We start from the raw sequence: 15875 nt of genomic DNA on the forward strand, positions 1-15875 counted from the left end.
TTATAAGGTAAATTATGTGTTGAATAATGAAGATTCCATTTTCTTATTTATATTAATAGCAAGCTGAATAGTAGAAGAGTTTTTTCTACTGATCATGGTGTGACATGTTAAAGATTATTTATGCAGGGAAAATTGGTGACAGGACAAGAAATAGCTGTGAAGAGGCTTTCAGAATGTTCAGGGCAAGGAACATTAGAGTTTAAAAATGAGCTGATACTTATATATGAGCTCTAACATACGAACCTTTTAGTGAGAGATCATTCTTTTTTTGGCCATTTTAAGAGATCGCTCATTAGATCCACTTTTCGATCACATTTTCACATCTTAACCGTTCTGTTTTTAGGTATATATGAGTAGATTATCTCTACAAATTTGCAGCCAAATTAATAATCATTAAGGCATTAATAACTGCGATTTACAATTATGAACACGAACTATTCAAGTTGGACAGATTCGATTCGTCCATTGATTTAATCTAGTTCGATACCTTTACGATCATCAATTTTGCTGGAAATTTGTAAAAATGATCTATACATTAAGACCTAAAAACTGAATAATCGAGATGCTGAAATGTCACGCCCCGAATTTTGAATAACAAATTCAAATCCGAAACATGAATTAAACAACTACAACAAATAAACGTTCTGAATTTTTTTCTCAGAACAACCACACCACATGCCACTCAAATTTCAAATCTCGAAAACCTCGAGTTAATTATTACAACTCACTCTTACAAAGTAAAATTGTAAAGCTCTAAATGAGCATAACAAACCTCACAATAGAAATTCAGAGTATCACAAGCAGCTACTCTACACAGCTCGATCACCTTCCTGATTCTTCTGTCTTGTAGGATTACCCGCTACACCGTTTGAATAGTCTACCGGGAATTGCAACAACACAAAACCCGGTAAGCTTTTTCCAAAGCTCGTATGAGTAAACAAGAATGAACGGTTGATTTATTATAACACAATACTTTTAACTCAAGTAACAACAAACAATCTCAACATTCACAAAGAAAACGTCAAACCAACTCACAGAAAACAACGAGGAATACATCCCCACAATCCCCTAATCTCAATGTCACCTATGTGGTCTTTCCTACAATTATTCCCCTTGCATGTGGTCTTTCCCACAACCTGCAATTATCCTCACTGCATGTGGTCATTCCCACAACCTACAGTTATCCCCACTGCATGTGGTCATTCCCACAACCTACAGTTATTCCCATCGCATGTGATCTTTCCTACAACCTCAAACACATGCACTCTGGTTTATAGTTAAACCGAAGGACCTTAGACCATTTTGTCTTCAGAACCCCACATCATTGACCTCTATACAACCCATCAAGTCAACTATGACTTTTCGAACATGAATTAATCCATCCAAAATCATCATATATAAATATGGCACAATACATTTCAGTCCATATTATATATAACATCATCACAATTCCACACTCCTCAATGTCACACCATTCCATATATAACCACGTAAATACACACACACACACACACACATATATATATATATATACGTAATTATCCACTCAGGAATAATCACTAATACCAACTATAGTTCAAGCATAAAAATCGTGAAATTCATTTGTATAGTTAAAATTATTTTACTTACCTATGGACTGTAGTTGATCAAGTCCATATGATTTAAAACAAATGTTTATTCCAAAAATATTTTCACACAATTACGACAAAATAAAGTAATTAAATGTACTCGGTTCGTAATATGAACCATGTGAGGTTTACTTACCTCTAAAATCCCGCTGCGTCTTCTTAACAGCTCAAGATACGATTCACAATCGTTCGCCAAATCAATCCGTCAATCACCTAATCCAATACGATCTTAACTTAGCCAACAACTCATAAACATAATTAAACGACGATCCAACGGTCAGATCGAAATTAAACGATGATCCAATGGTCGGATCCTCACAGATCGCCCTTAGGATCATCCTCCTAAATTATCACGAAGATCCAACGGTCGGATCTTCCTTAATCGCCCTTACTAACATCTCCACAAATTTATATGAAAATCCGACGGTCGGATTCTCACGAATCGCCTTCCAAATCACTATTTCACAATTATACTAAGATCCAACGGTCGGATCTTAGCCCATGACCACAAAAAGTCACTGGGACAGTCATAAGATCAACATATCAAAACTACAAGTTGATCGGACGGTCAGATCTTCACAGATCATAAATCGAATTATCGAAATCGATTGAAACGTAAAAATTCATAACTTAATCATACGATATCCAAAAATTTCGTATAATATATCGAAATGATCGTCTTAACATGTAGAACATAAAAATGGGCAGAAACTGCCCTTAAGGTCCCCGGAGGTGGCCGGAAAGGCCGCCAGAGTTAGTGGCAGAGCCGCCGCCGACTACCGCCAATGGTGTCGGAGCCGGGCTGCTCCGCTTCATCTCATCAAGCTTAACAACTTTCCTAACTAGCATGTAAGCTGGAAATGACCGGAAGGGGTCGAAATTACCTGGAATAGTCAAGGTGGCCGGAATTTTTTTCCAGAATCCGGCGAGCTTGAGTTCGACGTAAAAACTTCCACGAATCGCTTTGATCCCTTCTGTAGATTTGTTCAGCAACTCAAGGCGATCTCCCCAGTTCAATAATCACTCAAAACGAAGCTCTACAGCTCGAGATATCCGGATCGAAAGTTTCGTTCGATCTAAGTCGAGGTTGACTTGCAGCCGCCGCCACAGACAACTCCGCCGATCAAGGTTGTTACTGGGAGCCTCAGGAGGTCAAGTCGACGTAGAAGGATAAGTTTGGTGAGGATTGGTGGCCAGAAACACGAGGAGTCGAGCTGGTTTGCCGGACCTTGAGGCTGTGTAGGTAGAGCGGCCCGAGGCGAAGCCAAGGAGAGTGGTCCGACGTCTGGAGGTGGCCTGAGGAGGGAGAGTTTGGCCGGAGAAGCCTTGCTCTGTTTTTTTTTTTTTGGTTCTGTTGTGCAAGAGAGAGAGAGGGAGAGTGAGAAACTGTTATGTTGCTTTGCCTACACCCTCCACCAAAACTCATACAATAAAACAGAACATAGTGCCTCACTTTGCTGCTCAAAACATGGAACCTGCCTCACCTTTTCTTTATTTAAAGAACTCCACTACTTAGTGCCAAGAAAAACAGGTTATTACAATCTTCTTTATTAAAAGAACTCCACTACTTAGTGCCAAGAAAACAGGTTATCACATGAAATATGATGGAAAAGTGGGTCTCATAAAGGATCTCTTACAATTGACAAAAAAAAGGATCTGTTAGTGGAAGGGCCATATATATATAGTTCTTTTATTAGGCCCAGATGCCCAATATATTGGTTCTTTTCTTTGGCCTCGTTTGGCTAAAGGAACTAGGGTCTTGGGAAAATAAACTCAATCATTTCATGTATTTGGGATGCAAAAGAAAATAAAACACTTCACTGAATAGATGAAAAATAGGGAAAAAAGTGGTTCCTTCCATATCCCAAGGGATTCATTTTCTTTTCAATTATTTTCTTACATTTATTACTCATTTTCTATTATTTTACATTTAATTACAAATATCAACAATTTACATGATAACTTTTTTTATATTACCAAACACCGCAAATGAAAGTTTATGAAAAAAAAATTTCATTTTATGTGAAAGACAAAGGAATTTTTTTTGTTTTTCTACAAACTAAGTGGTGTGTTGGTCGAATGGTCTAGTCTGGAACCTCCAGGTCTAGCGTTCGAATCCCAGCTCCATCCCATGGCTAGCAGATTTGAGGGACCCTTTGGGTTCGTGCGTCTGCGGTGCAGTGGATTAGTCTGGCTTTGCTTGACTTTCGCCGCAATATCGGTGCAGGTGTCCTGGCGCTGGAATACTACTGCATGGGTGTGTGCTGGAATACTACTGCATGGGTGTGTGAGTTACTCACAACTAACCTGATCAAAAAAAAAAAGGGTTTTAGTGAAAAGCCCACTCATTTTTTATTTTGCCCTTCGGTTTGCAAAATATTCCGGATTCACCACTGCTTATAAGGCTCTGGCCCTATCAGATACATGACTGATAATGTGTGATTATTGTCTTGTGAGGAAGGAGTGAACATGGAGACTTGGACGTCGTTTAGATATGTGTTAATTTGCTCAACTCACAGAAACGTGGAGAACAGCTTCTCCGTCTCTTCTAGGAAGAAGATGAGGCGGGCGACTGAGGCGTCTGTAAGTGTGTGAACATAGAAAATACCTAGCGAAACGACAGGCATGAAAGAGACACATAATTGTATATAGACTCTGAGTCAAAGTCTTCGCTGTGTAAAGTCACGCAATGATTTTTATTCCACGAAAAAAATCAGACAAATCAAACAATCAGCAAACAAAATTGCCAATGCAACCTTGAGTGACAATATCCATGGCTAGAAGTCTCACCTTGATTTTCATTCTCATCACCCTGTTGGACTCCGGCACCTTTAACCTTATTCAGAGAGTGAAGTCCGATGATGATTCGGCTCCTCCAGGAACATTTCTGCCAGGCAAGAAGCTAGGTGTGAACCATAGAACCGGCTACATCTGGTCACTTTCATCATCACCAAGTCCTTTGGGTTCTTTCACACTTTCTTGGGAGCACAAACGACGCCAATTGCATATTAGCCTAGGTGAGGTGGTTTATTGGAGTAGTGGAGTCTTTAAAGATGGGAGGTTCGAATATATATCATCATCCAGGTACAATTTCACCATCGTTTCAAATAAAAGAGAAGACTCCATCACCTACAGCACCGTGGATCATACTGATAAAGTGTCAGCATGGCTGCTGACGGACACGGGGGATCTGTATGATACTTATACAGGAGATGACATTGCGCGAGCAGACTGCGACGGCTATAGCACCGAGAAAGGGTGCCGTAGAAGACTCCGGCCAAGTAGTTGCATGGCGACATTTGGGGTTGAGTTTCAGCTGAGAAAAGCTTACTGTCATTCAACTAGTGAAAGAACCCCATATTATTTTAGGAATGTAAGTAATGGCGCTAGTGAGTGCAAGGCCGCTTGTTGGCAAGATTGTGAATGCCTTGGCTTTGACATTGCGATTAATCAAACAGCTGGATGCCGTTTTTGGAGTGCAGACTGTCAATTTGATAAAGTCAGTGGATTCAGTTCTGGATCTAGTTTCGGTTCTGGATCTAGTTTTGTGCTGTCAAGATTAATCCCTTCACAACCATCGTCTCCCGGAAGTATTAGTAAGTCTATTGACAATCTTTTTATTGCCATTTGGAATTTTTCTCACCTCCAAAGGGATTTGGGTTTCATTCGCATGTTTCCTTGGTTGTTATCCTCTTCGCTAATCAATTTTTCTTCTTCAGGATTAATTAAATTATTTTTTTATAACTGACTCAGAAAATTGTGCTTAGTCTAAAGGATGAAGAACTAATTGTGAAAAATAAAACAATTCAACTTAAAATTAATTTTTTCTACCATTAGATTTACATCGAAGTATGGTTGAGGAAAAAAAATTGCTTGAGCATTTTCTGACTCAATTAATGACCAGGGGAACATTATTGGTTGTCCTAGACCACTTTCCCTCTATTATTATTTTTTTTTTTTTGGGGTGGGGGTCTGACTACGCTTGTCTTCTCTTAGAACAAGATCCAGCACGTAGGTTGATCTGGATTGGCACTGCAGTTGTCTCTGCTCTACTGGTAATGGTGAGTTTGTTCGCCTGCTATCTACTAATAAGAAGAATAGGAAGGAAATTAGTACATTCAGGTATATTCTTTAAACATTATGTGTGCAGCCTGTTAATAAAGATTTCAATATTTCATATAGTGTCGAATGTTAATTATCTGCACATATCTACATATACAGACCGAAATGGGGCAAAGGTTCAGGAAATTCTTACCTTGATGAAACCTAATATACCTACTCATGAAAATGATGGAAAGATAGGAAATGATATAAGCGTTTTTAGCTACACATCTGTTCTGGCTGCTACACGCAACTTCTCAAACGAAAACAAGCTCGGTGAAGGGGGGTTTGGATCTGTTTATCAGGTGATCTAGATCTTAAGGCCCTTTGCATTCTATATATTCTAACTATAATAGGAGCTGAAATGTAATAGTGATAGTTGATAGCGTGACATATCATTGTTCATCAATTAATTCAGGGAAAATTGGTGACGGGACAAGAAATAGCCGTAAAGAAGCTTTCCAAAAATTCAGAGCAAGGCGCTCTAGAGTTTAAGAATGAATTGATACTCGTATATGAACTCCAGCATACCAACCTTGTTCGACTTTTTGGATTTTGCATTCGTGGTGAAGAGAGGATGTTGATATATGAGTACATGCCAAACAAAAGTCTGGACAACTTTTTGTTTGGTAGGCATGACTATCACTAAAATTTTTATGTATATGTAAGAAAATTAAGTTTGTACAATATTTGCCAATTTGATAATTTGTTAACTCGACATATTTGACAGATTCAACCAGAGGTGTGCTACTCAATTGGAAAAGGCGTTTCAACATAATTGAAGGAGTCGCTCAAGGATTGCTTTACTTGCACAAATACTCCAGAATGAGAGTGATTCATAGAGATTTGAAGGCCAGTAATATTCTACTCGATGAAAGCATGAATCCAAGAATTTCTGATTTTGGTATGGCAAGGACTTTTACACAAAATGAACTAGAAGCAAATACTAAGAGGATTGTCGGGACATAGTAAGTAAAACACCACATTTTTATCATAGTTAACATCTTTCAATTTTAGTTGTTAGAACGACTCACAAGGGGTTGTTGACTCTTTAGAAAGTTTCTTTTTTAGTAGAGAATAATATGCCACTTAAAAAAAAAATTTACTGTCCATTTGGTGCAGTGGTTACATGTCACCTGAGTATGTCTTCGGGGGGAACTTCTCTATAAAGTCCGATGTGTACAGTTTTGGAGTCTTAATGCTTGAAATCATCAGTGGTAGGAGAAACAACAGCTTCTACAATGATGATCGCGTGCTCACTTTAGCAGGATATGTATGTCACCTTATTATAATCTTTGTAGTGATATATGCTTCTCTCTTCTTTTTTTTTTCTCTTTTTCTGATATGTCAATATTACTTTCGCTTCTGCAGACATGGGAGCTATGGAAAAAAGATGCAGCGCTGGAACTAATGGATCCAACACTAGGCAATTCCTGTGATGAGGACCAATTGTTAAGATGCATGCATGTCGGTCTGCTCTGTGTGGAAGAGAATGCAACCGATCGGCCGAACATGTCAGATCTCATATCTATGTTGACAAATGAAAGCGTGCCTTTACCTAAACCAACAAAGCCAGCATTTTGTACAAGGAGAAATGTGATCACGTCTGGTATAGATAGGAAGGGGCCAGAACTTGAATCTATAAATGGTCTGTCCATTTCTGATTTTGCTGCCCGTTAAAGCTACTAATCAACACACATCCTCTGCTGACTGTATTTTATGTAATTGGCATCTAATATGTACTTACAACAAAGTGGGTCAGCGATAATATGTACAGGCATATACGTTTTGGGGATTATCAAAGCATTCCACTTTGTAAAATTTTTTCACACTCCACTCTAAGCAATAAAAAGTGGAGTGTAAGTGAAAACAAAGTGTCAAAATCACTATATTATGAAGCTAGTGTCTCTAAATTCTCGAGTCCATTAATACCACTCAATGTTTTTTTTTCCTTCCCTTTGTCAATGGGCTCAAATGGATAAAACCCAAATCAGCATGCAACAGGCCCAGTATGAATCTAAAAACTGACATACAATTGAAGCTTTTGTTGTAAATACTATAATTATATGGTTGTCCACTTAATTATTTTGGGACAACATGTAATACTCAATTGAGGAAACTTGAGATTGATCACCAAGAAATCATAAGAGTGGTCACCAAGTAACCTTGGGAGTGATTACCAAGTCATCTTATGAGTGATCACCAAGTTACTATATGAGTGATCACCAAGTTAGTGTGATCATCAAGTAATTCTACCCCTATTTAAAGGGAACAAATGAGAATGAGAAGACACACCACTTTCCCCCATCTATTCTTCTCTTTTCATACTCTTCACTGTCTAACAAGCAAGTTATCTCATTTTATAATAGTTTCTGCATTGTTCTTATTTATTTGTTTATATTTTTCAGAAACTATGAGATGCAATCTTAAGACCTACCACATTCTCATCCATCTGAATCTCACTTGAGCTAGAACTCATAAACAATGTACTAGAGCCTCTAAGGCTTTAACGTCCATCACAAGCGGAAATGGTAAGATCATTTACAGATAAAGTTTGTGGTTCCTTTTCCACTACAGTACTGGAGACCGCATGTCTATCTGTAGAAAATGCTGGCTTTGTAGGTGCAGGTAACGGTGAGCTTTCATTTGTCAACCCGGAGAGCACATCTGACATGGTAGGTCGATTCGCTGCACTATCCTCCACGCATAGAAGACCAACTTGAACGCATCTTAACAGTTGATCTTTGTTAGTACACGAATCAGCTAGTGTTGGATCCATGAGTTGTAGCCCTGCGCCTTCTTTCCACAACTCCCATGCCTGAAATTATCCAGATAATATCAGTTAATTTAGGATGACAGAATGATGGAATATCATAGCTATATAATGACATAAGTATGGTGAGATTTGTTTGACATACATATCCTACTAAATTGATGGCGCGATCATCATTATAGAAGCTATTGTTTCTCCTACCACTTATGATTTCAAGCACTAACACTCCAAAACTGTATGCATCGGATTTTGTAGAGAAAATTCCTTCCATTGCGTACTCAGGAGGCATGTAACCACTACACCATATAGAAATGAATTCTTACTTTATCTGCATAAATCTTCATATATCCATGGCTAGCTACCAAAAGCAAAATATAAGCATATATTGTTGACTTACCGTGTCCCAACAATCCTACTAGTATTTGCTTCCAGTTCATTAATGGAGAAAATCCTAGCCATACCAAAATCTGAAATTTTGGGGTTCATATTTTCATCAAGTAGTACGTTACTGGCTTTTAAATCTCTATGAATTACTCTTGTTCTTGAGAATTTGTGCAAATAAAGCAATCCTTGAGCAATTCCTTCAATTATACTGAAACGCTTGCTCCAATCTAGAAAAACACCTCTGACTGAATCTGGTCAATATTTAGAGGTTCAAAATTAGATGACACAAACATATGTAGAAAAATAGATGTATATATGTACTAAGAGTGAACTCATAGTCTACTGAATTACCAAATAAAAAGTAGTCCAGACTTTTGTTTGGCATGTACTCATATATCAACATCCTCTCTTCACCGTGAATGCAAAATCCAAAAAGCTGAACAAGGTTTGTGTGTTGAAGTTCATATATGAGGATCAATTCATTCTTAAACTCTAATGTTCCTTGCCCTGAACATTTTGAAAGCCTCTTCACAGCTACTTCTTCTCCCGTTGCCAATTTCCCCTGATAAATTAATCATATATCCATCAGATGTGTTACCGGATCATCAAAAATCATATTTATAATGACTTTAATAGATAAAAAAGACTACTACAAGTCTTAAGCTTCTATAATAGACAGAAAATAGATTACCTTATAGACAGGTCCAAAGCCGCCTTCTCCAAGCTTGTTTTCTTCAGCGAAGTTGATTGTGGCAGCCATCACAGATGCATAGCTAAATATGCTCAAATCATGGCCCATCTTTCCAACATTTTGAAGTCCATTCAAATCAGTAGGCCTCTTAGAATTCCTGAAGTTCAGCAATTCATTCTGGTCGATCTCACCCTCACCTATTAAGAGGATTAAAATTTCAATTTGCAATCGCCAAAGATGTGAGGTTGGACCTGCCTAACAGGCACACATCATGCTTAACTAGAGTATATACCTGAAAGTTTAGATTGTCTTCTTCTTCTTCGTAGACAGCACAAGATGGAAAAGGCCATCATCACTAGAGCAGCACTAATAGCAACCCCAATCCAAATCCATTTATGCGTTGCACCTAGAGAGTAACCAATAATATTCTATTGTTAAACAAAAAGTGACAATTAATCAATTAGCTATGTATTTAATTTTGACAAAGATTTAATTTCACTATATTCCATTTATATGCAAATATGCTAACCAAACATGCATCAAGCTCAATTAAAAGACAGAATTAGTGGGGATTACCACTTTTGCTTGGCCGTGACTTTGGCGCTGGTGATTTTGCTGTTGGCATTAGCTTTGTTAAAACCAAACTGCTTGCATTACCAGGTTGAGTGCGGTCTTCAACGAATTCACAGTCCACACTCCAAAATCGGCATCCTGTCTGATTATCAAATAGAAAGTCGAATCCAAGGCAGTCACAGTTTTGCAAACAAGTATTCTTACAATCAATACTAATACCACTGTAACTTCTGTTTGATACAAAGTTGAGCGAGTATGGGCATCTTGAAGTTGAACTCGAGGTGATTGGTTGAAAATAACCTTTTTTTGGCACAAATGGACTGCCGAAATCTGCCATACAAGTAGTTGGCCGGCCACTTGTGTGGCACCCTAGTCCATCTGTGCTGTAGCCTCCACACTGATCTGCTCGTGCAATATCAATTCCCGCTCCATAATAATTAGAAAGCCTCCCATCGAAATTTAGAAACCATTCTGGTAAGTCATATGCACCATCTTCAGAACTGTAAGTGAGGTAGTCTTCATTCTCATTTGAAACAATGCTAAACTTGAAGCTAACCTTCGCATTCGGCAAAATGTTTTGGAATCTGTTGGTTGTAGCACTATAGTTTCCGCTTCTCCAATAAACCACCCCTTCTCTCCGAATTTCCAATTGGCGGGCAGTTGGGTCCCAATCTAGAGTGAAAGGCCCCGGCGGTGGGTAGTAAGCGGATGTCCATGATGTAAGAGACCAAATGTGGCCATTGCTATGGTTGACACCTAACTTCATGCCTGGTAAAAAGGTGTCTGTTGGATAATCAAAGCTTTGCCACCACACCTGCTTCATTGATCCATCGGAGTTCAGCTCTTGTAGGATAAAATTGCCAGAATCCGACAGAGTAGCCGCAACATTACTACTACTTTTTGGCGCGGAGCCAAGCACTATAGGAGGATCGCCACCGCCACCTTCGTTGTTTGTAATGATTTTTAATGTGTTGTTGGAGTCCAAGGTAAGAACTCCAAGAGGGTATAAAACGGGTGAGTCTCGGTTCCCAACCCAAGCCTTATTCGCACCACTTACATTGTACCGCCTAATATATAGATAGCTGTAGTTGGAACTTGAACCGTTTGGCAAGAAAAGCAAAGTGAACTTCCCAGAGGCAGAAACCAAAGCACTTGAGGAATTGACACTGTCGCCAATTTTGAGTGTGTCCCGAATATTGTCTGCTGCAGCAGCAACACGACAACTCCACAAGCTTGAAACAATGATCAGGAAGAAAATTAAGAGTTGATTAAACCTAAACCCATGGTTAATGATCAGACGGTACTTTGCTTTCTCCTGATGATCTTGAAAACGAGCAAACATGATCATCACATTAACCATGGTTAAGGTCAAGTACTGTCTACTGCCCCAAAATGCCTTTTGATTTAATACCCATTACAGAAATGAAACCAATCTTCTACTTTCATGACGTGACATACAAGAAAAATAAATTTTAGTCAGACAATAAAAAATAGGACAAATAATAAAGGAGACAGGTTGTCTTTTGGATTAGTTAGATTAGAATATTCCCAGAAGACGACTGACTCACTCTAGATCCCATGGAATAAAAGAAAAGTTTATGATGAGGAACAGAAGATAAAATATACCCTATTCTTGAAACCTGGTACCGATGATTGATCCTTGGATGTCATTGGGAAGTTTTATGATACAACTTTTCTTTATAAGTCTGGCAGTGTTCAAGTTTTCAACTCTTGGTGCAATAAACAATAGGATGATGCCATTGCTTATGAAAGATTGGATAGGATCATACCGTCATTTGCGGGTAATAATTCTCAACATATTGTTTATGCACACTAAACAAAACAATTGAGATTCTCGACATTTCAATAATGTCATCTCTCTTGAACATGTCACTATATACATCGATTTTATTAGCTTCTTTGAAGGATGCAGACCCTGTTTCTATGCCCTTTACTGGTGTTGCCTTTACTTGGCGCAATAGCATCAAGATGATACCATTGAATACCAGCACTGACCTGGATAGAACTCCCTTGACGCCTCCTCCTGGACAGGAAACAGCTATTGTTTAAACTTTTGTGGGGGGCTTAAGTCAACTCTACCAAGGAAGGAAAAAACAACTGCGAAATCGTAGTCAGCTCCTCCACAATACAACTTGGAGTGACCAAGAGTCAACCTCTAGTAACAAATAATGCAGGCCCAGCAATATTGTTTAGTGCAGGCAGGACTCAGGTATCCAGCATTTCCAGCCTATGGCCTTTATGCTTCCCCCATATAGAACTTCAAAGTCGTAAATGGGTTTGCATTTGCAATCCCTTAAACTTGATAGAAGGCTTTTAATAATTCCGCTCCAGATCAAATAGTCTATAATATATAACATGATGTGATAGAGATGAAGATCCATGCATCTTGCAATATGTATCCTAAATTCAAATGACAGGACTACTCTGCTCAAAATTATATGAAGTTAACAAAATGAGCATTCGAAAGACTCAGTAAAGGATGCTATTGGTAAAAGTTCCTATAATATAATGATGCAGTTGAAATATTCTTGTATGCAATGACAAAGAGAAAATGCAGAGCATTAGTTCTAACAAAAATAAGCTATGATCATGATAGATTGGAATAAAAAATAATTATTTGGCCTGCAGACATTAAAAAGTAGCAATTTTCAATTATCCCCAAGTCACAGAATATTATAAGAACTTTTATTGAGATGATATACTCAGAATATTTTGTATGCATCATTAATATTCCTAGCATCCAAAATTTATGTCAAGAAAATATTTGAAGTCAGATATTAAGAACATGACACTTGTATTCAAAGATAAACTTGGTCTGGGAGGCTTTGGTTCTGTTTAGAACAGAGCTGTTAAATTGCCATCTTGCTGTAGATTAAGATGTTGTGCGGTCCAAAGATAAGGGTTATTCATTAATTAAGTTTTTGCAATAGGAAAAATTCATCATGTCAATGTGGTGCAAATAATCAAGTTTGATTCCGAGGGATCAAAGAGACCTCTTGTTCCTGATTTCATGCCTAATGGGATATTACATCTCTAGACAGCCATTTCCAGAGAGAGAAAAAACTGTTACTCAGTAGGGATAGGATGAATACACAAGTGGTATCAGATGCTAAAATCTAGAATTTTAATCATAAACCCCACACAATCTTCTTCACAGAAATTTTACTTCAAGATTCAGACTCTAGGCTTGCAAGCTTTTACCTGAAGATTAAAACACTATTTCTCTTACTGTGGCAAGAGGCAAAATATAGGTTTTATATAGCTCCCACACTATTCCAAAAACCATTCATGTTTATAGTTTCGGAATGTTGTTTCATGAAATGGCAGGACTGAGGGGGAACTTGAATGAAAAATTCAAGCCATATATACTTCCCTTCCTGGATTTATGAGAAAACATAAAATGATTCATTATTGAAACTGTGTGTGCATATGAGTATCATAAAGTAATAGCCAAGAAGGTCATTGTGCTCTATGGTGAAGTTGAAGACTTGAAAATGCCACCATTAACCTCTCTTCTGTCCACAGGAGAAGCCAATGGAGGATCAACCCAATGAGACTGATGATCAAGAGATATTTACCCAGCCACATGTTAGTACAGATACCGCATTCATGGTACAAGGGTAATGTAGTGCCTATTTAATCTTGTACAGTCCCATAAGAAGAACCAGATCTACCGTAACAGATACTGCTCAAGGCTCTATGTGTTGAAAATCATATAGTTACTGTAGGAGGAAGTGTAGAGGAAGTTCATCAAAGCAGTGATTATATTCAGTAAGAATACATAGAAGTTCAATTGCAAACATATTTAGCACATCAATAACTGCTGATTCTAGCTAAAGAGGAAGCATACCTTTTACTTGATAGCAGTAAATTTTAAAGTGACGAAAAAAGATTATATCTCTGACTTGGTTCCTTTCAGTTTCAACTACTGGCTGATCTTCACAGCATTGTTCTGGATTCCATCTTCTGATCGGCACTCTTCAATAGTATACCTCTCCAAACATGGTGGAGAGTCTGCACTATGATCGTTTCAGCTGATATGAAGAACTAGTAATGTCTTCACGACACCTCCACAAAATATTGCAATGTATATCAGACCACACCCCCCTCATTTGCTTGTCTGCATCACCATCCTCCTCAGATAACACAACCACTGCATATTCAGAGTGAACCAGAGCTGGATGATGACGATACGCAACAAAGCCCACACCAAATGTAATTTCTGGCGTGACAACCCAACTTCTCAATCTGAGATGAGAATTGATCTTACAAGAATAGGGAAACAACGGGTCTTCTGCATCTCATGCTCTACCAAGCTGGTTATCACTCTTGGGACACTTATCTTCAACTTTCGTTAGCCATTTTACACAGTACAATAGCATAAATAAAAGCCCTCCTCCATACTCAACTAAAACAACTGCTCATCTTTTGCCATTGTAAATTTGCAATAACGGTTCTCAAAAGCAGACTCGATTAATCTCATTAGTTTGTTCTGCTTCCACTGTGAAAAGTACACTGCACAGACATAGAATCCCTTAAGAACCCGATCGGCTTAGGGAAGCCTGAAGCTAATACTGTCTTCGACATGTGGTCTTCTCTTTACATCTAGAACCCATTAGACTCTACAAGAACATCAAAATGCTAGAACATTTCAGACCCACAACTTCGCTTTTCTTTAGTTCTTTATAAGATGAGAATAAGTCTTATAAGAATACAGAAACAACGCTCTTCTGAGTCTCATGCTCTACCAAGCTGGTTATCACTCTTGGGACACTCATCTTCAACTTTCTTTAGCCATTTTACACAATACAATAGCATAAATAAAAGCCCTCCACCGTACTCAACTAAAACCACTGCTTATCTTTTGCCATTGTAAATTTGCAATAACGGTTTTCAAAAGCACACTCGATTAATTAATCGAGTACACTGCACAGACATAGAATTCCTTAAGAACCCGATCGGCTCAGGGAAGACATCAAAATGCTAGAACATTTCAGACCTTCCTTTTTCTTTATTTCTTTAAGAGTAGAGCAAATTGAAACAAATGTAATTGATTCAAAATCAAACAACCAGCAACCCCTTTTTCATATTCCAATCAATAACACCGAATAAACAGAGTTGACCAAAGATAGAACAGAGGAAACTGGACACAGTAGCACATCACTCAATTCGAGAACTCATAACTGATATCAAGATTATTCATTTCTCAAAGTTCTGAACTTAGCATTTACAATCAGCTGTGAACAAAGAGGCATCAAAGTTAAGAGCTTTAGGCCGAAATCGTTCAAAGATTGAAACTTGATTTGTTAATTTAGTTTTTCTCTTGGGTTTATATTTGATACCTGGTCGGGTTGGGATAGGACAGGATGCGGGTGACTCCAGTGAGGGTAGCAGAGGCGGTGAGACTGTCCGGCGTCTCAAATGTTCAGAAAATCTGAATTTACTTCACCGACTCTGTTGCAAGAATCTGTACTATACTTGAAAAGTCGAGCTTTGTTTGACCAAAATAATGGATATTTCATTTTAATCAAGTAGGGGTAGTTTTATAGTACAATAAAAAAATAGATAAATTTGATTGGTTTGACGTACTACGTGACTGATATTTCTATTTTAATAAAGAATTTTTCTTGAAAAAAAAAAAAAATTATTGATCGATATATGCCCATATGCTCATATTTACAATTCTTTGTTGATGTGCTCAACA

The 15875-nt window shown here is 38.1% G+C and overlaps 2 protein-coding genes and 2 long non-coding RNA genes across 5 annotated transcripts; 2 read left to right on the top strand and 2 right to left on the bottom strand.

The window, feature by feature from the left end:
• Positions 1-587: 587 nt before the first annotated feature.
• Positions 588-3089, bottom strand: LOC121049454. Its single transcript, XR_005800269.1, has 3 exons — positions 2513-3089; positions 1765-1841; positions 588-877 (listed from the first exon to the last, which is right to left on the bottom strand). It is a non-coding gene; the product is annotated as an uncharacterized LOC121049454 (long non-coding RNA).
• A 1221-nt stretch (positions 3090-4310) lies between these two features.
• Positions 4311-7524, top strand: LOC112165180 (G-type lectin S-receptor-like serine/threonine-protein kinase CES101). 2 transcript variants are annotated; one of them, XM_024301617.2, is made up of 7 exons: positions 4311-5224; positions 5625-5750; positions 5850-6034; positions 6148-6358; positions 6460-6697; positions 6852-7002; positions 7101-7524. In XM_024301617.2, exons 1-7 carry the CDS (start codon positions 4402-4404, stop codon positions 7407-7409), a joined length of 2043 nt encoding a protein of 680 aa, XP_024157385.1. In that variant the 5' UTR covers positions 4311-4401; the 3' UTR covers positions 7410-7524. The 2 variants fall into 2 exon arrangements, with proteins under 2 accessions (XP_024157385.1, XP_040362828.1); XM_040506894.1 differs by lacking the exons at positions 5850-6034; positions 6148-6358.
• A 535-nt stretch (positions 7525-8059) lies between these two features.
• LOC112165177 (G-type lectin S-receptor-like serine/threonine-protein kinase At1g67520) lies at positions 8060-15667 on the bottom strand. Its single transcript, XM_024301611.2, has 8 exons — positions 15514-15667; positions 10154-14793; positions 9870-9983; positions 9578-9774; positions 9238-9448; positions 8900-9137; positions 8648-8798; positions 8060-8547 (listed from the first exon to the last, which is right to left on the bottom strand). Exons 2-8 carry the CDS (start codon positions 11508-11510, stop codon positions 8236-8238), a joined length of 2580 nt encoding a protein of 859 aa, XP_024157379.1. The 5' UTR covers positions 11511-14793; positions 15514-15667; the 3' UTR covers positions 8060-8235.
• Positions 8119-8898, top strand: LOC121049453. Its single transcript, XR_005800268.1, has 2 exons — positions 8119-8260; positions 8352-8898. It is a non-coding gene; the product is annotated as an uncharacterized LOC121049453 (long non-coding RNA).
• Positions 15668-15875: the final 208 nt, after the last annotated feature.

This window comes from Rosa chinensis, chromosome 5 (genome assembly GCF_002994745.2).
Source record: "Rosa chinensis cultivar Old Blush chromosome 5, RchiOBHm-V2, whole genome shotgun sequence".
In the NCBI taxonomy this organism is placed as follows: Eukaryota; Viridiplantae; Streptophyta; class Magnoliopsida; order Rosales; family Rosaceae; genus Rosa; species Rosa chinensis.